The sequence below is a fragment of the Poecilia formosa genome, unplaced genomic scaffold (assembly GCF_000485575.1).
Source record: "Poecilia formosa unplaced genomic scaffold, Poecilia_formosa-5.1.2 Scaffold898, whole genome shotgun sequence".
NCBI classification, from domain to species: domain Eukaryota; kingdom Metazoa; phylum Chordata; class Actinopteri; order Cyprinodontiformes; family Poeciliidae; genus Poecilia; species Poecilia formosa.
This window is the reverse complement of record NW_006800837.1, coordinates 21,428-45,510: the sequence shown is the minus strand read 5'-3', so window position 1 is coordinate 45,510 and position 24,083 is coordinate 21,428. Positions and strand designations below refer to the sequence as shown.

The following is a 24,083-nucleotide window of genomic DNA, read 5'->3' as shown; positions in this document are numbered from 1 at the left end:
ATTGTAGATGGTTAGTGTCAGAGAGGGGGTAAATACTTATTCACAGCCCTGTAAAAGAAGAAAGCCGCCTCAGGACAGAAAGGATACCAGGAAACTGGGCCACTGAAATCTCAGGCTCGTTCTCATCCTATTTTGAGCTCTCCTAACTTCATCACCTCGTGTGCTTTTCGAAGAACTAAATAAACTCTTCCCAGCTAGCCAAACAGGAAAAATGGATTTCTCTAACAGAAAATCATCATGACCTATACTAAAAGGAAAAAAAGAAGGAAAAAAAAGCTGCTGCAGACACTAATGAAGCTTTTATTTTTTTTTCCCACCCTGTATCTATCAGGTCTTAATGCTAATCTACCTCTTCTTGTTACATCAGCTTTTCCCCTCTCACCACTTCTCTTATTTTTGCTGAAGCAGCTTTGATCCTCCGCAGACCCTGGTGATCTCCGCCGCGTTGGTTAAGTGCTTAGGCTGGATTAGGGAGGAATGGATAAGTGATGGTGGGACACGGCCCCCATCCACGCTCCCTGGAATAACGCACCCTGTAGGGAGATGGCAACACCCGGCCGCGCGGACTGACAGCTAACAGCACAGCGCGCTAATGCCAAAGATTAATCTTGTCTACTATCTCGTTAAATGTGTTTCCTCCTCTTCCTCCCCTCCATTTGTTTTGTGTTCCCCCCCCTCTCCATCATCGACTGTATTTCTTGAGTTTGTGTTACTTCATTTGCAGCCTCGCCCTCCTGAGAGCCTCCCTTTAGAGGATTAAAACAGCTCTAATGTGATTCATGAGATATATCGAACTCATCCCCTGCTGGTTGGAGAATAACACCGTGCTTCCCCAGAGAGTCTTAGAGAGAGAGAGAGAGAGAGAGAGAGAAAAAAAAAAACTAGATTATTTAATGGAGTTCTTGTTTTTGCGTTGCTGAGGTGCTGGCCGGGCTGCGGCTGCCTCAATGAGGACTGTCGTTTGGTCCCTGGTGGGGACGTCTTCTCTGTGGCGGCGCGCGCGTTGGTGGCTGCTGCTGTACCCACTCGGGAGAAAGGACCGCCGCATTCCTCCGAGCAAATCTAACACAAATCAAAGAACCTCTCAAAGTTAAACAAATCGCCCCCTAGGGGAGTGTTGTCCTTTCACATTTGGCTTCGACTCTAAGAACACAGAAATATGAGGAGACCGCCTGAGCGGCAGAGCAGAGCGCAGCAAAGTGAAAAAAGTTGTCGGGCAATAAGTGAACACCCTTGATGTCAAGTTTTCTTTTTCTCTTTCTGCTATGAGCAACAATGTTGTTGTTGTTATGTAAAGCCAACTTTTTTGAGCTTTACGTCACGCTATGATGTTATTCCCTCATCAGAAACATACCTGGAGTGTGTGAGAAGTCTTTTAGTCTCCCGTGGCAACCACTCAGCTGTGCAAAACGCCTGGGTCGACCTAGCGCCGTCTTTGTGACGCAGCTGCAGCTTCCGCAGTGAAGAGCAACTCTCATCCGCAACTCCCCCACTCAGCTCCTTCAGACTAGCCGGCGGCAATTAGCAAACACCTGGTGGAGCTGGGCGTCAGCTGAGCTCGTCATACAACGAGCTACTTCTCAGTGCAAAGCGCTATTAAAGGAGGAGCCATGTTGTGATGACTTCCTGAAGGCGGAGTTTCAGAAAGAGCAGGAGTTTCTTAAAGAGACAGTGACCCAATTTCAAGGTGTTGAACTGCAACGTCAAATTCGAAAGTCATATTTGATACATATGGCATGTATAACAGGGTTCGTTGTCATAGCTACACGATGGAACTGAACAACATGCAACACTATCCTTCACCAGTCAGCACCACTTCTTTCAGCTCTGGTGTTGATTCACTGCAAACAGACTCCAGATAGAGATTTGTATTATTAAGTAACTAAATGCATTATTTCCAAATCAGCAGCATGGCTTATTTAATAAGGTGCAGCTGCTTATTTTGCAGTAAAGCAACTTGGTTGTTATATTCTTAACGACATGATCAGACAATCTTAATTGAAAATGTTTTAGAAGGGAATGAAATATATTTACTGCCTTAAGTAGCCTGAATGCATCATAGTATTTAATTAGCCGTTATTCATTGGAGTCCAAGCCGTTTTGATTTCGTGAATGCCTACAGTGATGTTGCACCACCAATAAATTTGGGCGGCATTAATATGCGCACATATAATTACATACAACTCAACTTTAAACTTACTTCAAGATAAAGTCTACTGCTAGTGCGCGACGTATTTCATATTTTGAGTTAAAGGAAGCACAGCTAAGCTGTATGAAAAGGAAAAAGTAGGAAAAGAAATCACAAGTTTTATGGATTTGTTTGTTTTTTGTTTTTTTTGTAAAAGTTGCTTAGAAACCCGAAAAACTTGCCCATCGAGGCCACAAGTAGCAGCCATCTGCCTCGCCGGTATGAGTCGTAAAATGTGCCACCGGTGGGTTTTTACGGTTTGCAGCATCATGTAGGTGGAGAGTGAGTCATCGAACTGAAACGGAAAAATGAAAATAAGTTGGTGCACTTTTAACATCGACGCAAAAAAAAAATAAAATAAAAAATGCTAATGACCAACCGTCAGGTAAAATGTGGGCAGGATGAACCAACAGATGTTTCTTGTGCAGCAGATGTCGGGTCACATTAAAAAAAGCACACACATAAAAACTCAAACACTATCAATTGTAGAATTTTAATGCGCCGCGCCGTCTGTAGCGTATCTTTTTCTATCTTCTTTTTTTTTTCCAGAGGAAAGTACACAGCAATCAGCCGCGCCACATCCATTGAGTAGAAATTACAGGATCAATACCACTTTCACTTTAGCCTTAAACAACTGAAATGAAGCCTGGAGCTCATGCCGTAATAAATCATATGCCACAGTGAATCAATGAAATTGCTAGATCCACATGCTCCGAGTGATCATTAGACTGAATGAGGATACTTATGTCTAACAGCACCTTAGCTAATAGCTCCAGAAGCCCTCAGAGCACAGTTGTTTCAGACAAAAGGTTTTTTTTTTTTTTTTACTAAGGTACAGCGGCGAAGCTCCAATGAAGACGTTTTTCTGACGTTTCTTTTTTCAGAGCTGATCCTCTGATGAGGAGATAAACGCTGGCGATTTATATGAGGCTAATGGATGCCAGACTGTTAGTGTGACCACTTAATGTGTGGCTCGTGCTGAATGCATTATTAAAAATTACAAGTAAATGTGACGTGGATTAATGGCACATTTTAAATCTGACGTACAGCTCCGGTCTGAACTCCACGCACAAAATGTAAGTCAATTTAAAATTTATCATAACTTTTTTATTTTATTTATTTTTTTTTTTTTGTAATCCACTCTTGTTGAATATTTCACACACAGGCTCAAGTATAAAGTTGCTCCCCTATTTCTTCTTGTTACTGACTCAACTTTGAAATTGGTTCACTTCAAGTTCATGGACGTCAGCTCTGGTTGCCAACGCCAGTCTGTTTGTGTTCTCTGAAACAACTTTCTCTAGACATGGTGAACTATTTGATTTTGTTGCTCTTAAAATCTTAGTAAACTAGTTTAAAAATGATTTATGTGACATAACTCATTAACGTATTTGCAGGAAACCCGAGGGATCTACTTTGGCCCTCACTGTGTTTGTAAATCAGCTGGGAAAGTGCTTTTAACTCTAACGCTGCATTCACACCTGCCTTGTTTAGTCCACTTTAATGAAGCTCTAGTTTGTTTGCCTAAAAACGTCCGATTCATTCTGAGGATCTGAGGAGGTGCGAATGCGTAAGTCGAACTCTGATGCTGACCAAAAAAAGGAAAACCGAATTCTCGGTTGGGACTTTGGTCACCAATCAAACCAAGTCTAACTGGACTGTCACCCGAATTTACGTTTACATGCCGACGACAGAATTATTTGAATAGTGACTATTCTATTGTCACACTGCATGGTATCATGTTGGCTTATTTGATTTTTTTAATTTGTTCAGCTGCAAAGCAACAGTTTAGTAGCAGACGCTGTACACCGTTTGCACTTGGCTTTGTTGAATAAGACATTGTAGAGTGACTTTATGGTCCAAACATCATGGACAATGTTGGGACCATGTGAGTACTTGAATGTATTTATTTATTTTTTTCCCATTTGTCTCAGAGTTTTTTCATCATCAGTCGACTCAACACTTCCTTGATCTCTTGAAGAAACAACTTGATAACAAAATTTACTTTTCTCATTCTGAGCTTTAGTAGGATACCTATTCAATTTTTATACAGCCAATCAGATACAATTGTCCCAACAAAACAGCGTTTTTACAAAAGTAAGAGAGTTTTTAAAAAATAAACTTAATTCTAAACCCTAAAACCTTTTGAACATGTCCAGACTTCCCAAACTAGCCAATTCTTAAAATTGTACATTTGTCCATTCATTTATCCTGACATGAATCAAATTTTCTCTCTTTTGAGAAATATATTTGTTGTATTAACTGGTTGGACCCATGTTTATGCAGGCTGCTGACCTGCAGTGCAGCAGTTCAGAGCTCTGCTCTGTTCTGCTCTAATAATAAGCCAAAAAAAGAAAAAAATAGTCCCACCACCCTAACTTTGAGTTTATCAAAAAAGAGAGTTTGAAGCCTTGTCCTAAAAGTAAACAAAGTTTCTCCCTCATGGACGAAACCTGGGAGCTGAACCGTTTTCTAAACATTTTCTATATCTTCATTGTAATGAATTGTCTTCCCAAACTCCTTTCTTTTTCCTTTTTTAACATAGTCTTCATGCCAGAAATGCATTTAACGCCATTGTTAGTTTTATATATATATATATATATATATATATAAATCAAACAAAACAACGGAAAGAAAAAGTGAAAGGCTGAACAGACTGCGGTCTCTTTCACTGTAAGTAATGGTGGGATTAAAATCAACAAAACAAACAAATACATTCATTATCTTTATTTGGTTCATTTATAGGGTTTCAGCAGTCGGTTAATTAAGCCAGTTGTTTATTTTTGGAACTATATTTAGACTCGCTTCGTTCCCTGGATACAGTGTGGCCAGAAAAGTTGAAAAAATAAAAAAAAATGTTTTTCAGCCTTGAAATTATCATCTTCATTTTCTTTTTGTTCACTGCAATATGAAGAAGTAGTACCTCCTGTTATTATTTGTCTAATTTTATCCCTTAGTTTTACTTACGTCACACATTTATTTAAATTTACCAAACATGAGGGAATTGGGGTTAAAGTTTGATTCATTTTACACTTTGCCGCATCCTTTAGCCTATTACAGCTCATACACACTGTGTGCGTGTGTGCGTGTGTGTGTGTGTGTGTGTGTGTGCTTGCTGCTTGGACAGGTCACCCGTCCTGAAGTCTGTCATTCAGGGACAGAGATGAGATCTCAGCAGGACGGGGACTGAGGGGGGTAATTAGGCCCTGTCCTTGTGTTTGATTACGGTCTTGTTCCCACATAAAGCCCACCCAGAGGGGGGCTTTCTCTGCTCTTCTATGTCTGCCTGATGATCTGAGCTAAGTCCCTGAAAGCAGCGTTCCTTCGTTTTTTCCGCTCCCTGAACGCCACGCAGCTAAAACACACTTAACATATTTCAGGTTAGCAGCTGCTCACATTTCATACCTCCCAGCTGACATGAACAAATCTCTCATGATCCACAGCTTTTTATCTGTTGTATGATTATTTGATCAATCAAATCACAGCTGGGTTTTTTTTTTTTAATCTGCCAAATCACGTTAGTNCTCATGATTAGTCTGACTTAAAGTAACTAAAATTTAACATACTTAGTATATTTATTTTTCACCAGGGTGGTCTACAGTGGGGGTGTAGGGTGTTTTCAATGCTGTGCCAGATGACTGCCCAACACTCAGAAAGATAACCACTGCTGCTACTGGAACAATCGTTTTTTTGATTATTGTTGTTGACAAAAAACACATTTCTGAGCTAAACTGTGGCAACATGAAACAAAGACATGAAATGAAAAACTTTATCAATTAGCAGTCTGATCATAAAAATTCCCAGTATTTTGTTGTGAAAAATACTTCAAAACAATGTCTACATGGTTTATGTACTTCAAGGTTTATTTGGTAGATACTTACTTTAAAAGATAGTTTTGATAGTTTTTCTATTTGTCTAAAATTGCAAGAACTGTGTTTAAATGTTTAAGTGTGCATCTGTTTAAATTAAGCTGAGATTTAGTTGCACAACAAAAAACACTAACCGGTCTTAGACCTGTCTCATTCTACCTGACAGCATAAGCTGTCTTAATTTCATATCTATATGTAGTGTTTGGGTTTTTATCTTTGTATTTTTATTCTTTGTTATTGATACAATGACATGACAACATGTCTATTTTTAAGCTTAAATTTGACAATATGTATCTATGCTTGAGACTTTTAATTTGAAAGAAGCAGTTCTCCACTTGCCCTGTCAAAAAGGCAATCTAATAAAGATTTCTTGGTAGGCCTGCTGACAGCACTCAGTCTTCTTCTATGTAGACATAGAAGAAGCAAAACTTTTTAATAGTTTGGGTGAAATCATTTTGGGCAACAACAGACGACTGTAGAAGTTAGTTGGGGTGAAAAGTTGCAGTTTTGTAACCATGGTCACTTGACCATGGTTACAAAACTGCAAAAAAGCTCAGAGATTTGTTAATACTTTACTGACATTGTTTTCCCTTACTCTACTGAGAAGCTAATTTTAATTTTCAATATTAGGCTGACATGATAGTTCCAACAACATTTACATGTGATTTTTGTACAAACTAATTAATTGTTAATTGTTAATTGTCAAACTGCTTTCTCAAGGATGTGTCTAAAGCCAGCTAAATCAAAGCGAGCAAACCAGATATATTAAACAAAAATGTAACTAAGACACAAAGCTGCAAAAAATTTATCGACTTGGGAAAAAGATTTGTGCTGAGAATTTGTGCTGAGAACACCGATCACCTTACCTCCATATCTGACCCAGCTGGAGAACGTGTATTATGGACTGGCATAACCACACACAGACTGAGTAATAGGGCGACCGTTTCGTGCCTCTTCTGCCAATCGCCGTACTGCCGGTGCTGTTACTAGCAGTGTTCTTGCTGGCAGTTGACATCTGCCTCTGCGGTGTGGTCGGGTGCTGCTGAACGGGAACATCGCTTTGAGAGGCCGAGCCGCTCAGCAGTAGCTTACTCCCGTCCAACTGGGGGCAACCGACGGCAGATTCAACGTTGTCCTCTGTGCTGAAGTCAGCGACGAACCATCGAAAACTAAACAGCTGGACCGAAAACGAACCCAGCACCACAAAAAAAAGCGTCAAGCCGAACCACCAATAGTCCTGGCGAAGATAGTAATCGACTGAAAGCCACACGTCGGTTCCTACATCAGCCAGATAAACTGACACTGCGGCAACAATCCACAAGCAGTCCCATATCACATATTTTTGCTGTTCTCTGCTTAGACGGAAGCAAGGCGAGTTGGACCCGCCCCGACCGCAGCACTGAGATTCCCCGTTCGGAAAATCCACGTTCAGGGTGCATGCCGAGTCGGTCTGTTGTCCCAGGTGCAGCCCCTGCACCGAGCCGGAGTGCTCGGAGTTCTGCAACGGCGTGAAGGCCACATCGCTCCTCTTTAATTTCAAGACCCCATCCGACTTAGCTGCCATCATTGTAATCAGAAGATATTAAACTGGTAGATTTCTTCTGCTCTTCCTCCCCAGTTCTTTTTTAGCGCAGCGTTTGTCCGTCGAAACCTCGTTTACGTGTTTCTTTACTCTTCATTTCTAGACCACACCTGCTCCTTTACTCTGCTGTCTTCTCATAATATACGATAAAGTCAGATATCCAGGCTGAGCGTAGCATTGTGCTTGTTGCCCCAGGTTTTAGGTCTATGTCTAATTTTTGAGTGATTGATGAGCATCTATCCAGCCGGCTATCCAGCTGTTAAAGGATATTCACCGCCTTGTTTCCTTAATCCTACCTGGTGGGATTCTACTATCAACTAGCATTTAAGTATTTGACAATGATAGAGAAAGGATGAAAGCTGCGGCCATGTTCTTCTATAGCGGACTACAAACAATGACATCATTCCTACTCTTCCCCCTGAATGTCAACCACCCGCCCTCCTGGGACCCAAACTACACACACACGCACGCACGCACGCAAGCACGCACGCATACGCGCACACCCACAGGCCATTTGTGTCAAAAATAAGTAGAAGTCATATGTGTAGATGTTGTTGGTCTATGTCGTTGCTATGTGTCTTTGGTAGATGTGGTCGTAGTGTTTTATGGATATGTCGATGTTGCATATGCGTTCGCTGCATACATAGATGTTATGTCTCTAGCTGCGTTGTGGTTATTACTTACTGTCATCTTGTCAATTCATCTGTAGTAAAGCAGTGTTTGTGATGCTACTGTTGTTGGTTCAAGGAGTTGTCTGAATGTCTTCTGTGATTGGTCAATGTCGTTGGTCCATGCTGTTAGTTCATGTCATTGGTCCTTGTCGTTGGTCAGGGTTGCTGTTGCCTGTTCTCTTCACCATTTATAAGTATTGAAGTAGGACATCTCTGATCAAAGTGTTTATTAGGTATTACAAAAATGTTGGTCTTTCAATATCAGTAGTTTCAAAATTCTTAGACTTCTATCTTGTATTTTCTTCAGGCATTAAGAAAATACTCCCTCCTCAAGAGCTTGGAGGTTCACTTAGGGACTGTCAACAAATTTCCGAACCAAACCAAACTCCTGACAAACAAATGTAAACAAATGCCTTGCCTTGTGACCAACTGACACAAAAAGTGCTAATTAGGGTTACACAAAATACTATCCTCTATTGATTTTTTTAAAGTCATATTCAGTATTTAAAATAATTTTAATTTTAAATAATAGAATGTTTTCTTCAATAGCTTCCAAGTCATGTGCCCTGTTGACTCAAAATCAGTGTGACATTGTTCTACTAAAGTGTGTGTGGGTGAGGCACACTCATTCTTACTCCATTTTAACCCTTTTTATTTATCTTTTGTCAATAATTTAGTAAATATATTTTTTAGCAATATTTTGGTAAAAATTTAGTCAAAATTTAGTGAATACATTTTTAGCAATTTTTTGTCAAAATTATGTCAAAAATTAATAAATATATTTTCAGCTATTTTGTTGTCAAAATGTAGTAAATATATGTTATAGCGATTTTTTTGTCAAAATTTTCAAAATTTGGACTAAATTTTGACAAAAAATTACTAAAAACTATATTTACTAAATTTTGACAAAAAATAGCTAAAATACATTTATTAAAATTTGACTAAATCTTGACAAAAAATTGTAAAAACAATAAAAGGTTAAAATTTAGTAAAAATGAGTGTGCTTCATCTACATGCTTTAGTAGAACAATTTCACACTGATTTTGAGTCAATAGGTCACATGACTTGGAAGCTATTGCAGAAAACATATTTAATATTCAAATAATTAAAAATATTGAACATGACTTAAAAATTCAATAGAGAATAGTGTGTCTCGTGTAACCCTAATTACCGCTTTTTTGTGTCAGTTGGTCACAAGGCAAGCCATTTATTTACATTTGTTTGTCAGGAGTGTTTGGTTTGGACATTTGTTGATAGTCCCTAAGTGAACCACCAAGCGCTTTGAGGAGGAAGCAGGATGGAGCAGTAGATTAATGCCTGAAGAAAATACAAGGTAAAAATCTAAACATTTTGAAAACACTAAGGCAACACTGACCAACGACAAGGACCAATGACATGACCTAACTGCATTGACCAATGACATTGATCAATCACAAAAGTTAAAGAAATTCAGACAACTCCTTGAACCAACAACAGGGGGGAGTAACATAAAAAACACATCTGCAAGGGGTTCCCTGCTTTACTGGAGATAAATTGACAAGATGACAGTAAGTAATAACCACAACGCAGCTAGAGACATAATATATGCAACATTTACATATGCAATATCTAACATATGCATAACCTACATATGATGCATATAGGTGATATGTTTACATGCAACATTGACATATCCATAAATACTAAGACCATAGACATCTACCAAACATACATAACAACAACATAGACCAACATTTACACATATGACTTCTACTTATTTTTGACACAAATGGAACCCCATAATTTTTGACACAAATGGAACCCCATACTATAAAGTAGCATAAATAGTAAGAGCACCTCATTTTATACTTCTTGATCAAGTAGCATTTAAACTCATTTTGTGAGTATTCTTTTGATTTGATTCTGCCTTGATTATTTTCTTAATAATAATTTTCCTAACAGACCAATTGCAGCTTGATCAGTAATGTAAGCAATAACACTTCCAGCAGTGACATTACAAGGTGAAATTGAAGAAATACCGTAATGAATTATAAGATTAAAATAACTGTTGTTATATAGACATAGATAAACTTTATTGTTAAGGGGCAATTTGCTTTGCAGACAGCAAAGAACAATTGCAGAAAAATACATAAAAAATTACAATAGTATTAAATCACAATATCCATCCAACATTTAATTAAACATATGTACTGATGTATGTTACTGTCTCTCCCTCACTCTGACTCTCTGCATCCTAATGTAAATGCATTCATATATTTACAACAGACACTTGAGTAATGTACAGTACCATAATGTGAACTAACTAAAAATAACAAGCATGCCTTTTGTCATACAGAATGAGAATTTTAACAACTGATTTGCAGATGTATACATTATTATGCATCTCATATGCTGTCATTTCTAGTTATGCATTACACTAAAATGGTAGCAGTAACATTTTTTTTTAGATTGCTGAACATGGAGGGACACTAGGATGCAGAGATTACCAGAATCATTGAAATCTTAAAAGTAAAGATGTTTTAATTTCACCAAGCAAGAAATGCAAAATAATTTTTAATAATTATCTGCTAAACATTTTCTAAGAATATTAGATAGTAAATGATAAATAAAGGCAATTGTAGGCCATTATGATATTTATGAAGCATTCAAGAAAATAGGAGATAATATAGGCATAAATTATTATATGTCTTGGTTTTAAAGTAGGTAACAGATCATAACAAAACAAATGATCAATGGACATAAAACAGGCATATGTGATTACTGCAGCATGCCTGAATTTGTACAGCATGTTTTCATGGAATGCAATGCATATGAACTAGGTAGTTTAAAGATACATTGAGAAATTAAAACCGAAACATTTTCGACGGAAGAAGGGGGGGAAAAACTAATCTTTTAGAGAGGTTCTATTTCATTGTTCTGTTGACTTGCTTTCCACACTCCAGTCCAGTAGGAGGCGGTAAAGCATCTTATAGTTGTTCTGCCAGCCGCCATAAAGCACCAGAAGAAGAAATAAAACCCAATGTTGCATGTTGGGTCTCTTTATTTGTCGCCGAATAAATTGTGCGTCTGAAATTTTGAGCTGAGCGCGTAGACGCTGGAAAGAAGAGAAATGACGGTGGTGGCGGACGTTATTTTCTCCATCAGTCAAACACCTGAGAAGGACGATGCTGTTCTCCTTCGGTGCTCCAGAGCCTTCGTGGGGTGAGAATTTCTCATGTTCCTTTTTTGAAAACGGCATAAAGTTTCCTTCTCTTCCGGTTTTACGGTGTAATACCTTTTTGTTTCTATGCTCAATAATGCGTTTAGGACGCAGTACATAGGCTAGATCAACCTTTAGTATATGTGGAATTACCATGCTAAAATTTAATTAGAAGGCATTTTTTACTGGCTACATTTTATTATTCAATGCAGTAAAAATGTTTTACAGCATTTGTTTTTGCTTCTGGGGGATGGGGGTAGGAAAGAAAGAGTTCTTATTAAAAGTCGATTTCATCTTCGTATAATTTCGAGGATAATATAGTGCCTGTAAAAATATTCACCTCCTTGGATGTTCTACTCCTTCCTGCTTTTAATCATGATTAACAAAATTTGGAATCTTTTGAGAAAAAATGATTTTATTGTCAAAGTGAAAACTGATTTCTATAAAATAATGACACTTAAGTAAAAAAATATTTAACGTAAGTGATTGTATAAACACCTACCCCCTTCTACTCTGTATTTAGTAGATGTTTCTGTGGCTGCCGCCGCAGTAGGGAGTCAGAGTGGACCACTCTCAGTTAGCTGCTCATTTATTTCTTCAACCTGTCAGGTTGGGGGGAGATCAACTGTGAACAGCCGTATTCAAGTCCTTCCGCAAATTTTCTATGGGATGGAAGTCTGGGTTTTGACTGGGCCACTCCAGAACCTTCACGTTGTTGTCTTGCAGTTGCAGAAACAAAATAATTCCTTTTCTTCACCATTAAATATTAAAATAATTAACCAATTTCTATCATTTGTATTTATCTATTGTGTTTAATTAATTTCATTTCATAATTTTTAATTAAATAAAAAGCATCATAACTAGAGCATCATGAGAACAGTGGGTCCTACCGCTCACTGCATAGAGCCGTTCAAAGCAATCCAATCGCTAGTGAACGACACATCATCACTTAGCAGCTATGGCTTAGCTTCTTCTGATCATATAAGTACTCCTGGAGTTGTTTTCTTTCCACCGGTACATGCAGCTTTTCTTTTGTGTGATCCGGCGGTTTTAAGCCAGTTTTCCATCATTATATTTAACACAATTATTTGGTAACCTAGCTGTAGCGTTGCACTTTGAGCTCACATCACGGCAAATATCAATTACATGCAGTACCTCGCGGACCACCAGTGGTCCGGGGACCACAGTTTGAGAAAGACTGTACAGCAGTTTACTTTGCTTGCTCATGATGCTCTATTGTAATTTTTATTTAATTAAAATTTATTAAATTAAACACAATGGATAAAAACAATTGATAGAAACTGGTTAATTATTTTTATATTTATTGGTGAAGAAAATTATTATTTTTTGTTTCTGCAACTGAAGTCTAGTTTTCTTTAATTGTGTTTGTAAATCACAAATAGCCCTACATATTATTAATGCACATTAGGGCTGAAACGATTCCTCGAGTGATTCGAGTACCTCGATTATTAAAATTCCTCAAGGAAAATTTATCTACCACGAAGTCTCTTAAATTATGTCTTATTTAGCGCACCGTGGTCCGGCCGGGTCGTTATTTGCGTTCCGCCGCACTCTCACTTCCGCATGTGTTGTTGACGAAAGCTAAGCGCTAACCCTTAGCTTTCGTCAACAACACAGGCGGACAGCATAATGTCCAGTTTTCAAGTTCGGTCTGGGAGGATTTTACTGATTCATGGGTTTTTGTCGTTTTTCGGGGGACCAATACACATCCTTAAAATTACGGGAGCAATGCTTGGAGTACGGCAGCTTTTCTCCTCCCGGAGCTGCTGATTCAGAGCGAACGGCGGGATTATTTATACAGGTGAGTGGATAGACTGAACACTGCGGGCGGCTTTGCTTTAGATGCATAGCTTTACTAAAAATGCCAGAAAATAAATTTCATATCATCCACGTGTTGCGTCAAGCCGCGTTTCCCCATCAGATACGGTTCCCCCTGCGTCTTCTTGCGCTCCGCCCCGCCCACGCAGCAAAATACACGTGTGCTGTTATGAGCACTAAGAAAGCACGCGCGTAGCAAGCACGCGCTTGTTTCGGCGCGCTTGTCGAGAAGGACCTCGCTGCAGCAAACAGAAAGGGGCGGGGACGGACCACTTGTCAGTCTTGTACCTTATTTGGAAATGAGACCATTGCAATCCGGAAGTGAAGGGGGCACTATTTTCCTATACTTGCGTTTTTATTTTCTTTTTAAATCTGTGACATATTTTCACCTTTAGGAAGGAGTTTCACTCTCAGAATGTATTTGAACTTCTTTCTTTTATTTACTTTGTGACAGCTCACAGTTTTTTAGCAAATTCTGTAGCTTTCGGTGTAGCCTACTTCTAAATCTGCTCCTTAGTCGCATCTTTTTGGGCTTGCGACTGCCTCTAGTGGCGTGGGGGTGGTAACACAATAAATATAATTACATTGCTAAATCAGAATACCACAACGTCTTTGTTATTTACTATTAATTCTGGCATTACTGGTACCGTAAAAGATAAATTCTTATAAAACATTTTTTTTTCATTTTCTTACTGAAGTAGAGCTAATTAAATTAGATAAACAAGAACTGAAAGTGATTCCAGTTTCACTTGATGGCCAACCTGTTGTAACTGGCAAATTTTAAATTCCTTGTGTCATTCCTGGACAGTTAGCTCACCTTTACTGAAAACACTGACTATATTTTTAAGAACTGTTCTCAAAGACTCTACCTTTTAAGAAGACCTTGGGGTTACCCAACTTGAGGTTGTGTACAACCTCTAGTTAGGTAGAGATTGTTGAGTTAAAATGTTGAAACGAATCATTTTAACTTGAGTTTTAACTCATCTCAAGTTAAAACAACATTTTAACTCAAGCTTTAACTTTTCATCTCCTCGACTGGAGACTAACAGACAATCTTTTAAGAATATTTTGAATGGCAGGTTAAATAGTGGTGAAACCAAAAACAGCTCAGTCTCAACTGTTTGCTGAAAGAACATGAAAGATGGCAAGAAATATTTTAGCAGAGAGCATCCATCCTCTTTATTCATCAGTTTTAACCTCTGAGCTCATGAAGGTGTTACTGTGTTCCTTTGGCAACTAAGAACATCTATTTATTAGAAGTAATTTATTGACAGTGCAATAATAATTCTTAACCAAACTAAATAATTGAGGTGTGCCGATTGATCGGCCACCAATCATAATCGGCCGATTTCCGTGAAAAAGTGTATGATCGGTGATCGCCAATCACGGTTTCTGTTGCCGATCACACAAACCGATCACCTGCATCTCATTTCCCAGCCGGCCTGTGCAGCTGGTCTCCTCTTTCCTTCACTCTGCGCAAACGCGTAGCAACAAATCCCAAGCGATGTTGAACTATAACGCACTGAGTGAATGGGGAAGTTTGCATGTTGCTGCGGAAAATTGAAGCACGTCAAAATGTATCAACACGACGTTTTTATGGATCAACAAGCATAAAAACAATGCCATACTTGACGGAGTTTGGCTACATCGAGGCTCACTGCAGTAAAAAAGACATTTGGAGGATCAGATAGCAGGTAAAGCAGCGCACAGCTATAAACACTCACCCGGATTAGCATGATGGTCAGAAAGCTAAACAAATAACCTGCAAAATTATTTACGTCTTTGAGCTGCGAATTAAGACGCTGGTTCTGCTCTCGCTGTTGAACGGCTGCTACAAGCTACAGGTAGTAATATTTGACAGACGGAGCGCCGCTTCTGCTGCACCTGGTAGTGACTCTCACACCGAACCTCTGCTTAAAGCTGCAGCATCTAACCTAAAAAAATAAATTTTACATACATATTAAAACTTTAGTTGTCCTAACTTGAGACAGATAATCTCTGAAATAATCGATCTCCTCCCATTCAGTAACTCTGGATTGTTTATTGTAATGGAACCTGTATTTGCCTTTGAATGTTTTATACTTTCATTTTTTTGGCAATAGTGAGAGGTTTTATTTTGGTTCTTTGCATTATTTAGCCTCTTCAGAGCCTTCATATGTTATCAGTCTGTTAAAGATAGTATCAATAGCAGTACAATTTGCACAATGCCTGTTTTGTTTAGTTTTCTTCTTGGAAAAAGTTATTAAAAACAAGTTTTTGTCTAAATTAAGGTGAATTCATGGTTCCTTTTTCCACATAATGTAACCGGTACTGTTTATGATTAAAAAATTCCATCCATCCATCCATCCATCCGATCCATCCGATCCCATTCCCCATGTGGTAAATTGAGGGAACGGTATCAGATGACTGAAAGATCACCCATCAGATACCGTTCCCCCTGTTTTAAGGGGTAGGGAACAGTATCTGATGGCCATATTTCACACATCAGATACCTGTTTCCCCTATGTTAAAATCACCCATCGGACACCGTTTCCCCTATGTTAAAGGGGATGAACAGTATCTGATGGCCATTTTTCACCCATCAAATACCATTCTCCCTGTTTTACAGTTGGAACGGTATCTGATCGCCATATTTCACCCATCAGATACCGTTCTCCCTGTTTTACAGTGGGGGAATGGTATCTGATGGCCATATTTCAACCAAGGGGAACTGTATACATACCTGGGAGATGTGTTTCTGTGTGTGACGAATGCAGACCGTGTCAAATCCCGTTGCTAACATGAACACAAATGCTATAAATGGCTGGGCAAGGTGAGAGTTCATCTATTAAAACTGGCAGAAGATGATGCATAAACCAAAATTTGGAGAATAGACATTTTTTCATAATAGCCTCCTCACAAAGAGGCAGGCTATTTGTGAGGGTGCCTCTTTATTATTACATTGAATATAATTTCAGATTTTTGCATAATTTTTCTTCAGGTTAACTTAAAGTGAGCTATTATTGTTACAAGTTAATTTTCTAAACTACAGAAAAGTAAGTAATTGTTAGGGAAGCTCAAATGTGGAAAAATTGGACTGATAATGATATGTTATAGTAATACTGTTGCTATGTTAGATTTACCAATGTTTTATTTTATCTTGTTTTTTATCCGATTACCCGAATAATCGTAGGAATAATTGATAGATTACTCGATTACTAAAATATTTGTTTACCACAGCCCTAATGCATATAACACTTGGTAGTAGGCCTGTCGCGATAAACGATAAATCAATTAATTGCACCATAAATCAACCTCATTTTAATTATCGCCTTTATTGTCTCTTCCTGCCTTTTTCTTTCTGTTGATTACACAATGAATGAAAAAAGGCTCAGCTCCGGAGCTCTCCACTGACCCTCCCTATTTCCTTTCCAGCTCACGCTACACGGGTTGTCAGCCGATTGTCGGCCCAGTTTCAAAACCTGAGACCACACATTAGCCGACAGAAATCCTAGGTATAACGGTTCAATCGGCTTCATCATGCCATGTGGTGTCCAGCCACAGGGGCACAAAATAATGGCTACAAGTCCAGTTAACTAATTTTAAAATTGGGCATTAATCAATGCTTTACTACAATCTACCTGTGATGCATGTAGCTAGAGTCAGCGTAAAGTTCTGACTGAATTAAAATCATTGTAACCTATTTATGTCACGTTAACGAAGAACAGCTGAAAACTTACCGGGTTTATCAATTGCGGTAGCAATTTGGCTCTAACTCATTCCCTTGTAATTTCTATATTCTTTGCACGAAATGTTGAATAAATATTAATGTTGTTTCCACATATCATCTCCAATGTCCACTGGACTTCGGGTTGCGCCATGTCAGCTGTTTGGGATTCCCCTCGTAATTTCCCCTCAGAGAGCACGGAGGAGAGTCCGCGCTTTCTGATTGGCTACCTGTCACATTCAACAGGCTGCGTTAAGCTCCCAGTTGGGGAAAACCCCCGATTTAGATGGGAGCAGCCACGACAACGATCTACCGTAACACACCACACACTGCAGGATGATCGGTGATCGGTTACGAAATCACCAGCGACAATCTTGGAATGCCCAACGTTCTAAGATTATCGTAAGGGGAAAATATGGGCAAAAAATTGTGTAGTGTGAACTATTGCTCCAGGATGTGCCCATCTTCTCTATTTAAATCTAGTGACTACTGAAGGCCAATACAACATTCATAATCTGCACTCTTTTGGTTGAAGAGTGCAGATTATGCACTTTGGCTTTATGTTCCACTTTGGCTTTATGTTCTTTAGTTTTTTTCAAGTACGTTTTTTGTTAATGGAGACTGAGAATCAATTTTCTTTTTCTTTTTGGTTGTTTTGTTTATTTAGTTGATCAGTTCCAGTGTTATGTGTTCTTTTGAAAATAAAGTGCATCTATCTATGGCAGGAAATCACATGCATTATTAGTAATTTCCATTAAATCAGTGTCAACTGGTCTTGAAACAATATTATTGTTTATCGCAATATTTTTTTAGACAATTAATCGCTTAGCAAAAATTGTTATCGTGACAGGCCTACTTAGTAGTAAAGAACAACTTCTTTTTTTTATTTCCATGTATTTGACATCATTGGAAAGCATAGACACTTTCAAAATCTGTAAATAACTCAAATTGCCCAAGTTGACCTGTTCATGGCTTTGTCTTGGCCAGTCACATTTACCTAACAGCACCACTCTTCTCATTATGAAGAACAAAGAAAATAACAATAGTTAGAAGACTAATATTTTAATTTCAGGTTGCATCATATGTTATTGCGGGGGCAATAGGTGGTCCGTGACTGATTGTTAAGTGGTCCTCAGTCTGAACAAGTTTGAGAAACGCTTATCTATAGCTAGCTACACAAAGATGGTTTGACATTTGGCAGGTTAAGTTTTTTAAAGATTGGTAATCAGCGATTGGCCAGAAAACTGCAATCGGTGCACCCCTATTAAAAACTATAAACCCATCTTTCTTTCAGCAATAATTCTGCCCTCCCAGTGAAATGTTCACTGCAGAAGAGACGCTTGCAGTCTAGCTTATAAATAAATAAATGAAATATTAAAAATAATTTGTTTTTCCTTTTTAATAAAAACAAAAGCACACAATGCTAAGCTGGCAGGGGGGCACGTAAAGCATTTTGGCCTGCCAGGCCTATAATACATTGGGGGAAACCCTGCCACAGAGTTTATTGCCACTTTTACTGTGAAGGGTTTGCAAACATCAAGAATCAGAAACGGCACAACTTCTATATGGAGCTCTCTTTGGATTTAACTTATCAACACCCATGTCTACAACACCAATATAATGTGGTAATGAGAGAACTCCAAACATGTAAAGCCATGCATTTTGTGTTGAGTAGCAACTACCATGTTGAGTTCGATATGGTCCAGTGACCATGATGTTCCTAACCTAACATATATACAACCTAGCAGATGTACAACCAGACCAGATTGATTGTCAGTATTGTTGCTATTAATGCATGTTAAGAATTTGATTTATTCAAGATTTAAGTCTGTTGGCATGCATGTGGGCTGAACATTATCGCCAAAGATGAAAACTAAAGTTCCAGTCCAAATATCTTGTACTTCTGAAAATCTTCACTTACCCTGGAGACAATTGAACAGCAGCCTAGTCTATACGTCAGTGATCAAACACTTGGCTTTCTTTTAGGAATCTGAGTTTTTCATATAGGAAAAAAAAACTTTATTTTTGTTTTTTTAAATTAAGAACAATAAATATTGTTATTTAATTTTTAGAATAAAATGGTTTCATTGTTTAATATTTTGGATCTATATAGATTCTTATTTAATTGGAAAACATGAATATCCTATTTTGATCTTCAGAAAGGCAAATTGTGGTGGATAGGTGTAGCTCTGGATCATGTGGTGTTGGTAATTGTAGATCACCTGTTGCTCACCTGGTGACTTTAGTGAGTGGGTGATGGGAGAAGTCTACTTTTGCTGACTGCTTTAAGCTTGTATTATTTTTCATCTTTGATCACTGACCTGGGGATCCGTTTTTATGCTGCTTTTGGACACAGTTGGCAGTTCCCTTGGATTGGCAGACTGGGGTGGTGGTCCCCCTGTTCAAAAAGGGGGACCGTAGGGTGTGCTTCAATTGCAGAGGGGTCACACTCTTAACCCTCCGTGGTAAGGTCTATTCAGGGGTCCTGGAGAGGAGGGTTGGTCGGATAGTTGAACCTCGGATTCAAGAAGAGCAGTGTGGTTTTCGTCCTGGTCGTGGAACACTGGACCATCTCTACACCCTCAGCAGGGTCCTGGAGGGTGCATGGGAGTTCACCCAACTGGTCTACATGTGTTTTGTAGACTTGGAGAAGGTGTCCAACTGTGTCCCTCGGGGGGATCTTGTGGGGGATTCTCCAGGAGTATGGGGTACCGGGGCCTTTGATACGGGCTGTTAGGTCCCTGTATGACCGGTGTCAGAGTCTGGTCCGCAAGTCGGACTCATTTCCGGTGAGAGTTGGACTCCGCCAAGGCTGCCCTTTGTCACCGATTCTGTTCATTACTTTCATGGACAGAATGTCTAGGTGCAGCTGAGGTGTTGAGGGGATCCGTTTTGGTGACCTTAGGATCACATCTCTGCTTTTTGTGGATGATGTGGTTCTTTTGGCTTCACCAAGTCGTGATCTGCAGCTCTCACTGGAGCAGTTCGCAGCCGAGTGTGAAGTGGCCGGGATGAGTCTCAGTGCCTCCAAATCCGAGGCCATGGTCTTGAGCTGGAAAAGGGTAGAGTGCCTTCTCTGGGTCGGAGGGGATGTCCTTCCCCAAGTGGAGGAGTTTAAGTATCTTGGGATCTTGTTCACGAATGATGAAGAAGAGAGCAGGAGGTCGACAGGCATATTTGTTGCGGGTTTTGTTTTAAGCTGGCGCTGTACCGGTCGGTCATGGTGAAGAGAGAGCTGAGTCAAAAAGCGAAGCTCTCGATTTACCGGTGGATCTGCTTTACCACCCTCATCTATGGTCATGAGCTTTGTGTCTTGACCGAAAGAACGAGATCACGGATACAAGCGGCTGCAATGGGTTTTCTCCGCAGGGTGTCTGGGCTCTCCCTTAGAGATAGGGTGAGCAGCTCAGTCATCCGGGAGGGACTCAGAGTAGAGCCGCTGCTCCTCCACGTCAAGAGGAGCCAGTTGAGGTGGGTTGGGCATCTGGTCAGGATGCCTCCTGGACGCCTCCCTGGTGAGGTGTTCCGAGCGCATCCCACCGGAAGGAGGCCCCAGTGAAGACTCAGGACACGCTGGAGGGACTATGTCTCTTGGCTGGCCTGGGAACGCCTTGGGATTCCCCCGAAGGAGCTTTGTTTTACAGTTGCTACTACACATATCACCAGCAAGTTTATTAATTATATTCTTGGTTGCCTGCTTTTGTCCAAATATAAACATGATTTTTTTCATCCGTCTTTAATTCATATTGCCTTTTTATTTAAAAAAAATAAATAAATAAAGGACAATCATCTTCCATTGCTTGATATTTCTTTTTTAAGTCTTTGGCTATGGCTGGTCACGTATGTAATTAAAATGGAAAGTCACATGTAGTGACCAGTTCTTTCTAGGTAAGCTGTGTGTTTACTTTGAGTTCCAATTTTTCAAATGTGATAATTAATCCACTCCTGGTTTTTTTTCATCAAACCCATTACACAACAAACATTAATAAACATTAATAAAACATTAAAGGACTGAACATTTTGTATAGGCTAAATATAGTTTAGCCTATTACTCAAAGAAATCCAAAGAGTAGTGACGCAAAAAGTGGAATAAATATTTCAGCAGTTAACCCAGTGTTTCTCAACCCTGGTCCTCACCGCCCCCCTGTCCTGCATGTTTTAGGTATTTCCCTTCTGCCACACACCTGAATTGTATCTCTGGGTGATTAACAGGCTTCTGCAGTAGTTGATGGTCATGCAATCATTTGAATCAGCTGTTCTGGAATAGAGGCACATCTAAAAAATGCAGAGCAGGGGGGCGGTGAGGACCAGAGTTGAGAAACACTGAGTTAACCTAAGAAACCCTTAATGTGTCACAGATCTGGCTCATGTATATGGACTCTTTGTCTTCATTGACTGTCTTTGTATGTCTGCCTTTCAACAGGGACAGAGAGCTGTATCGCTCTGATAACAGACTCCTTTCATCTGGCAGAGAAGTTACTGAAGTGCAAGGTACTGTATGTTATATTTATCACTTAGTGTTCTGTAGAATTAACCAGGGCCTGTATTCTCAGAGTTGCCTTAGAGAACTCCTGTCTTAGCCACAAAGGCCTGCCAGTGACTTCTGGCTTCAGAGAGCAACTCTGTTCTAGGAAATGACAGAAATTCTTATCCTAGTGAGGTGTTGTGTTTGACCCCGTTTATTGACCCTGTTGCTTGGTCTGGCTGTATTGGAGCCAATTATGTGTATTTTTGTTTTTTGTTTTTTGGTCACTAGATGGGGCTGTCGGCTCCGGTATATGAACCACCAAGAGGTGACAGGTAGTTGACAGGTGTTGAACCCGGAAGGGCTTACAAGTTTTTGACCGCTATGGCGGAGTCATTGTTGACACTGTGGCAGTGTATAGTGGAATAAATGGATTTTGTTCACAAATGGTTTATCTGACTGGAACAAATTTGGAATTTGGACTACAAGAAGATTAGATTGACTTTACAAGCGATCAACAGGTACAACGTTAGCCGCTCAGCGCGTCATAACTAAACAGCAACAGATCAATGTTTAATCAGAATCAGAAGAATTTTATTGTCATTGTCAGAAAGACAATGAAATTGCAGTTCCAGTACAACCATCCATTACACAACAACATGGTGGGGCAGGGTGAGAGCTTCTGCGCTGCCTTAACTAGTGCAATATTAAACTGGCAAGTGCAGGCTGACCTTGTTGCTAGGTGTGAGCTGAATGTTTGTCTGTGTGTGGTGTGTAGCTGCCGTGTGGCTTAACACCACACACTGATCAACCAAACCCGCTATACCTAAGATGTTTTATTCTTTCAGGTTTTGAAAATTGGACAGCTATTTTAAAGTCTTGTCGTGTCAACCAAGCATTAGGAGCTCTCTTAAGCCCAGTTCAAACTACACAATTTTTTGTCCCAATTTTCCCCTTACAACAATCTTAGAACGTCCAATGTCCTAAGATTGTGGCTTGCGATAATTGTAACCGATCATCCTGTAGTGTGTGGTATGTATCAACACATTGCGTCCAGTCGGTAGAACGTAGGAACTGCTCCAATCTAAAATCTGGCATATTCAACATGTTGGATCAACATCTTGGCCAGTTTATCACTGCAGTATGTGGGGTTTACCCTGACTGGGAGCGAGAACGTAGCCTGTTGAATGTGACAGGTAGCCAATCAGAAAGCGCAGTGACATAAGTTCGGAGGGGAATCCCAAACAGCTGACATGGTGCAACAGAGAGTTCAATGGATATCAGAGATGATATTTGGAAACAACATGAAAAAAATAAACTCACCTCCATAGTGCACCAAATAAAGGATCTGCTCATGCCCTCTCCACTCTTTAATTCAACGCCTTTTTTTTTGTTACATCTTTTATGCTTTAAATAAGCTCACAAACTATCGGTATTGCTTTTACGTCATTAGCCATGTTTGTTTACTCTAAATTCAAGTGTGATTATAGTGGGTTTTTACAGGATTTTCTGTCTGGAATGTGAATGTTGGTGAGAGAAATTGGTTTGTGTGTGCTCTTGCAGTGTGGCTGGACCACACACTGCACAATCGTACCCAATCAAACCCATTGTACATAAGATTTTTTGTCAGCTCGTACGTGGTCTCTCATATTTCGAAAATTGGCAGACAATTCTAAAATCATGTAGTGTGAAGTGGGCTTTAAGGCCAAAGGTGCTTAGGCCTTTTATCTTAAGCCCAGTTCACACTACACGATTTTAGAATTGTATGCTGATTTTTGAAACCTGAGAGACTACACACTAACCGATTGAAAATCATAGGTATAGCTTTTTTGATCGTAGAGTGATGTTTTCCCCATCACACTCTACGATCACGAACATTCCAACTCCAGATATGAAATCCCTTAAAATTCTGCAAGCAATACGCCACACACGAACTGATTTCTTTCGTCGACATTCAGATTCTAGACTAGCGGTTCTCAACAGGGGCGGTACCGCCCCCGGGGGGCGTTCAGAGGACGGCAGGGGGCACTGGCGGAAATTTTTACGAAAGGGGGTGCTGGGATTTCTTTGGGGGTCGTTGGCTCGAAGGTAAACTTTACATCTTAAATGCACAACAATACCAGTTTAGACTTTGAGCAACTTGCTAAAACTGTATTGTGTAACATTAAAACATGCCTGGCTGCAACTGTATCGATGGCAACTCTTCTTCTTCTCTTCAGTGTTTGTTAGCTTCTTGCCGCAGCTCCACACTCCTGCTACTGGTAGCTTCACCGTATCAGTTCAGCTTTACACCAGCTGATGACGTTGCTGTGATTCACTTTTTTTAAAATATATGTTTGAGTTTTTCAAAATGCAGCATACATAAATCATACACAATAGTATGAAGCACATACATATTTAACAAATTACTGTATAAGAAAAATATATTCTTACCAATACAACAATGCAAATAAAAACATTCAATAACTAAAAGTAAAATAAAATAAGAACAAGTCCAGGCAATTATCTAAATAACTGGTTACACTCACTGCACTGGTTACCATTTACACTTAAGGAAGGTACTAGCC

At 39.5% G+C, this 24,083-nt stretch overlaps 2 protein-coding genes across 4 annotated transcripts in view; one reads left to right on the top strand and one right to left on the bottom strand.

The window, feature by feature from the left end:
• Positions 1-6,584: 6,584 nt before the first annotated feature.
• Positions 6,585-8,052, bottom strand: LOC103132005 (XK-related protein 4-like). The gene has a single exon (XM_007543759.2). The coding sequence runs from the start codon at positions 7,619-7,621 to the stop codon at positions 6,917-6,919; it is 705 nt and encodes a 234-aa protein (XP_007543821.1). The 5' UTR covers positions 7,622-8,052; the 3' UTR covers positions 6,585-6,916.
• Positions 8,053-11,289: 3,237 nt separating this feature from the next.
• LOC103132003 (trimethylguanosine synthase-like) overlaps positions 11,290-24,083 on the top strand; it is a 33,063-nt gene continuing 20,269 nt past the window's right edge. The window contains exons 1-2 of one of the 3 annotated variants that reach the window (XM_007543757.2): positions 11,291-11,508; positions 21,475-21,542. In XM_007543757.2, coding sequence (XP_007543819.1) covers positions 11,417-11,508; positions 21,475-21,542 — 160 coding nt within the window. In that variant the 5' untranslated portion in view covers positions 11,291-11,416. Of the gene's footprint in view, positions 11,509-21,474; positions 21,543-24,083 lie in introns of all 3 variants that reach the window. The other 2 variants (XM_007543756.2, XM_007543758.2) reach the window with 2 other exon arrangements.

Coding starts and splice junctions, on each gene's coding strand:
- LOC103132005 (XM_007543759.2), bottom strand. CDS start 7,621: ATGATGGCAGCTAAGTCGGATGGGGTCTTGAAATTAAAGAGGAGCGAT.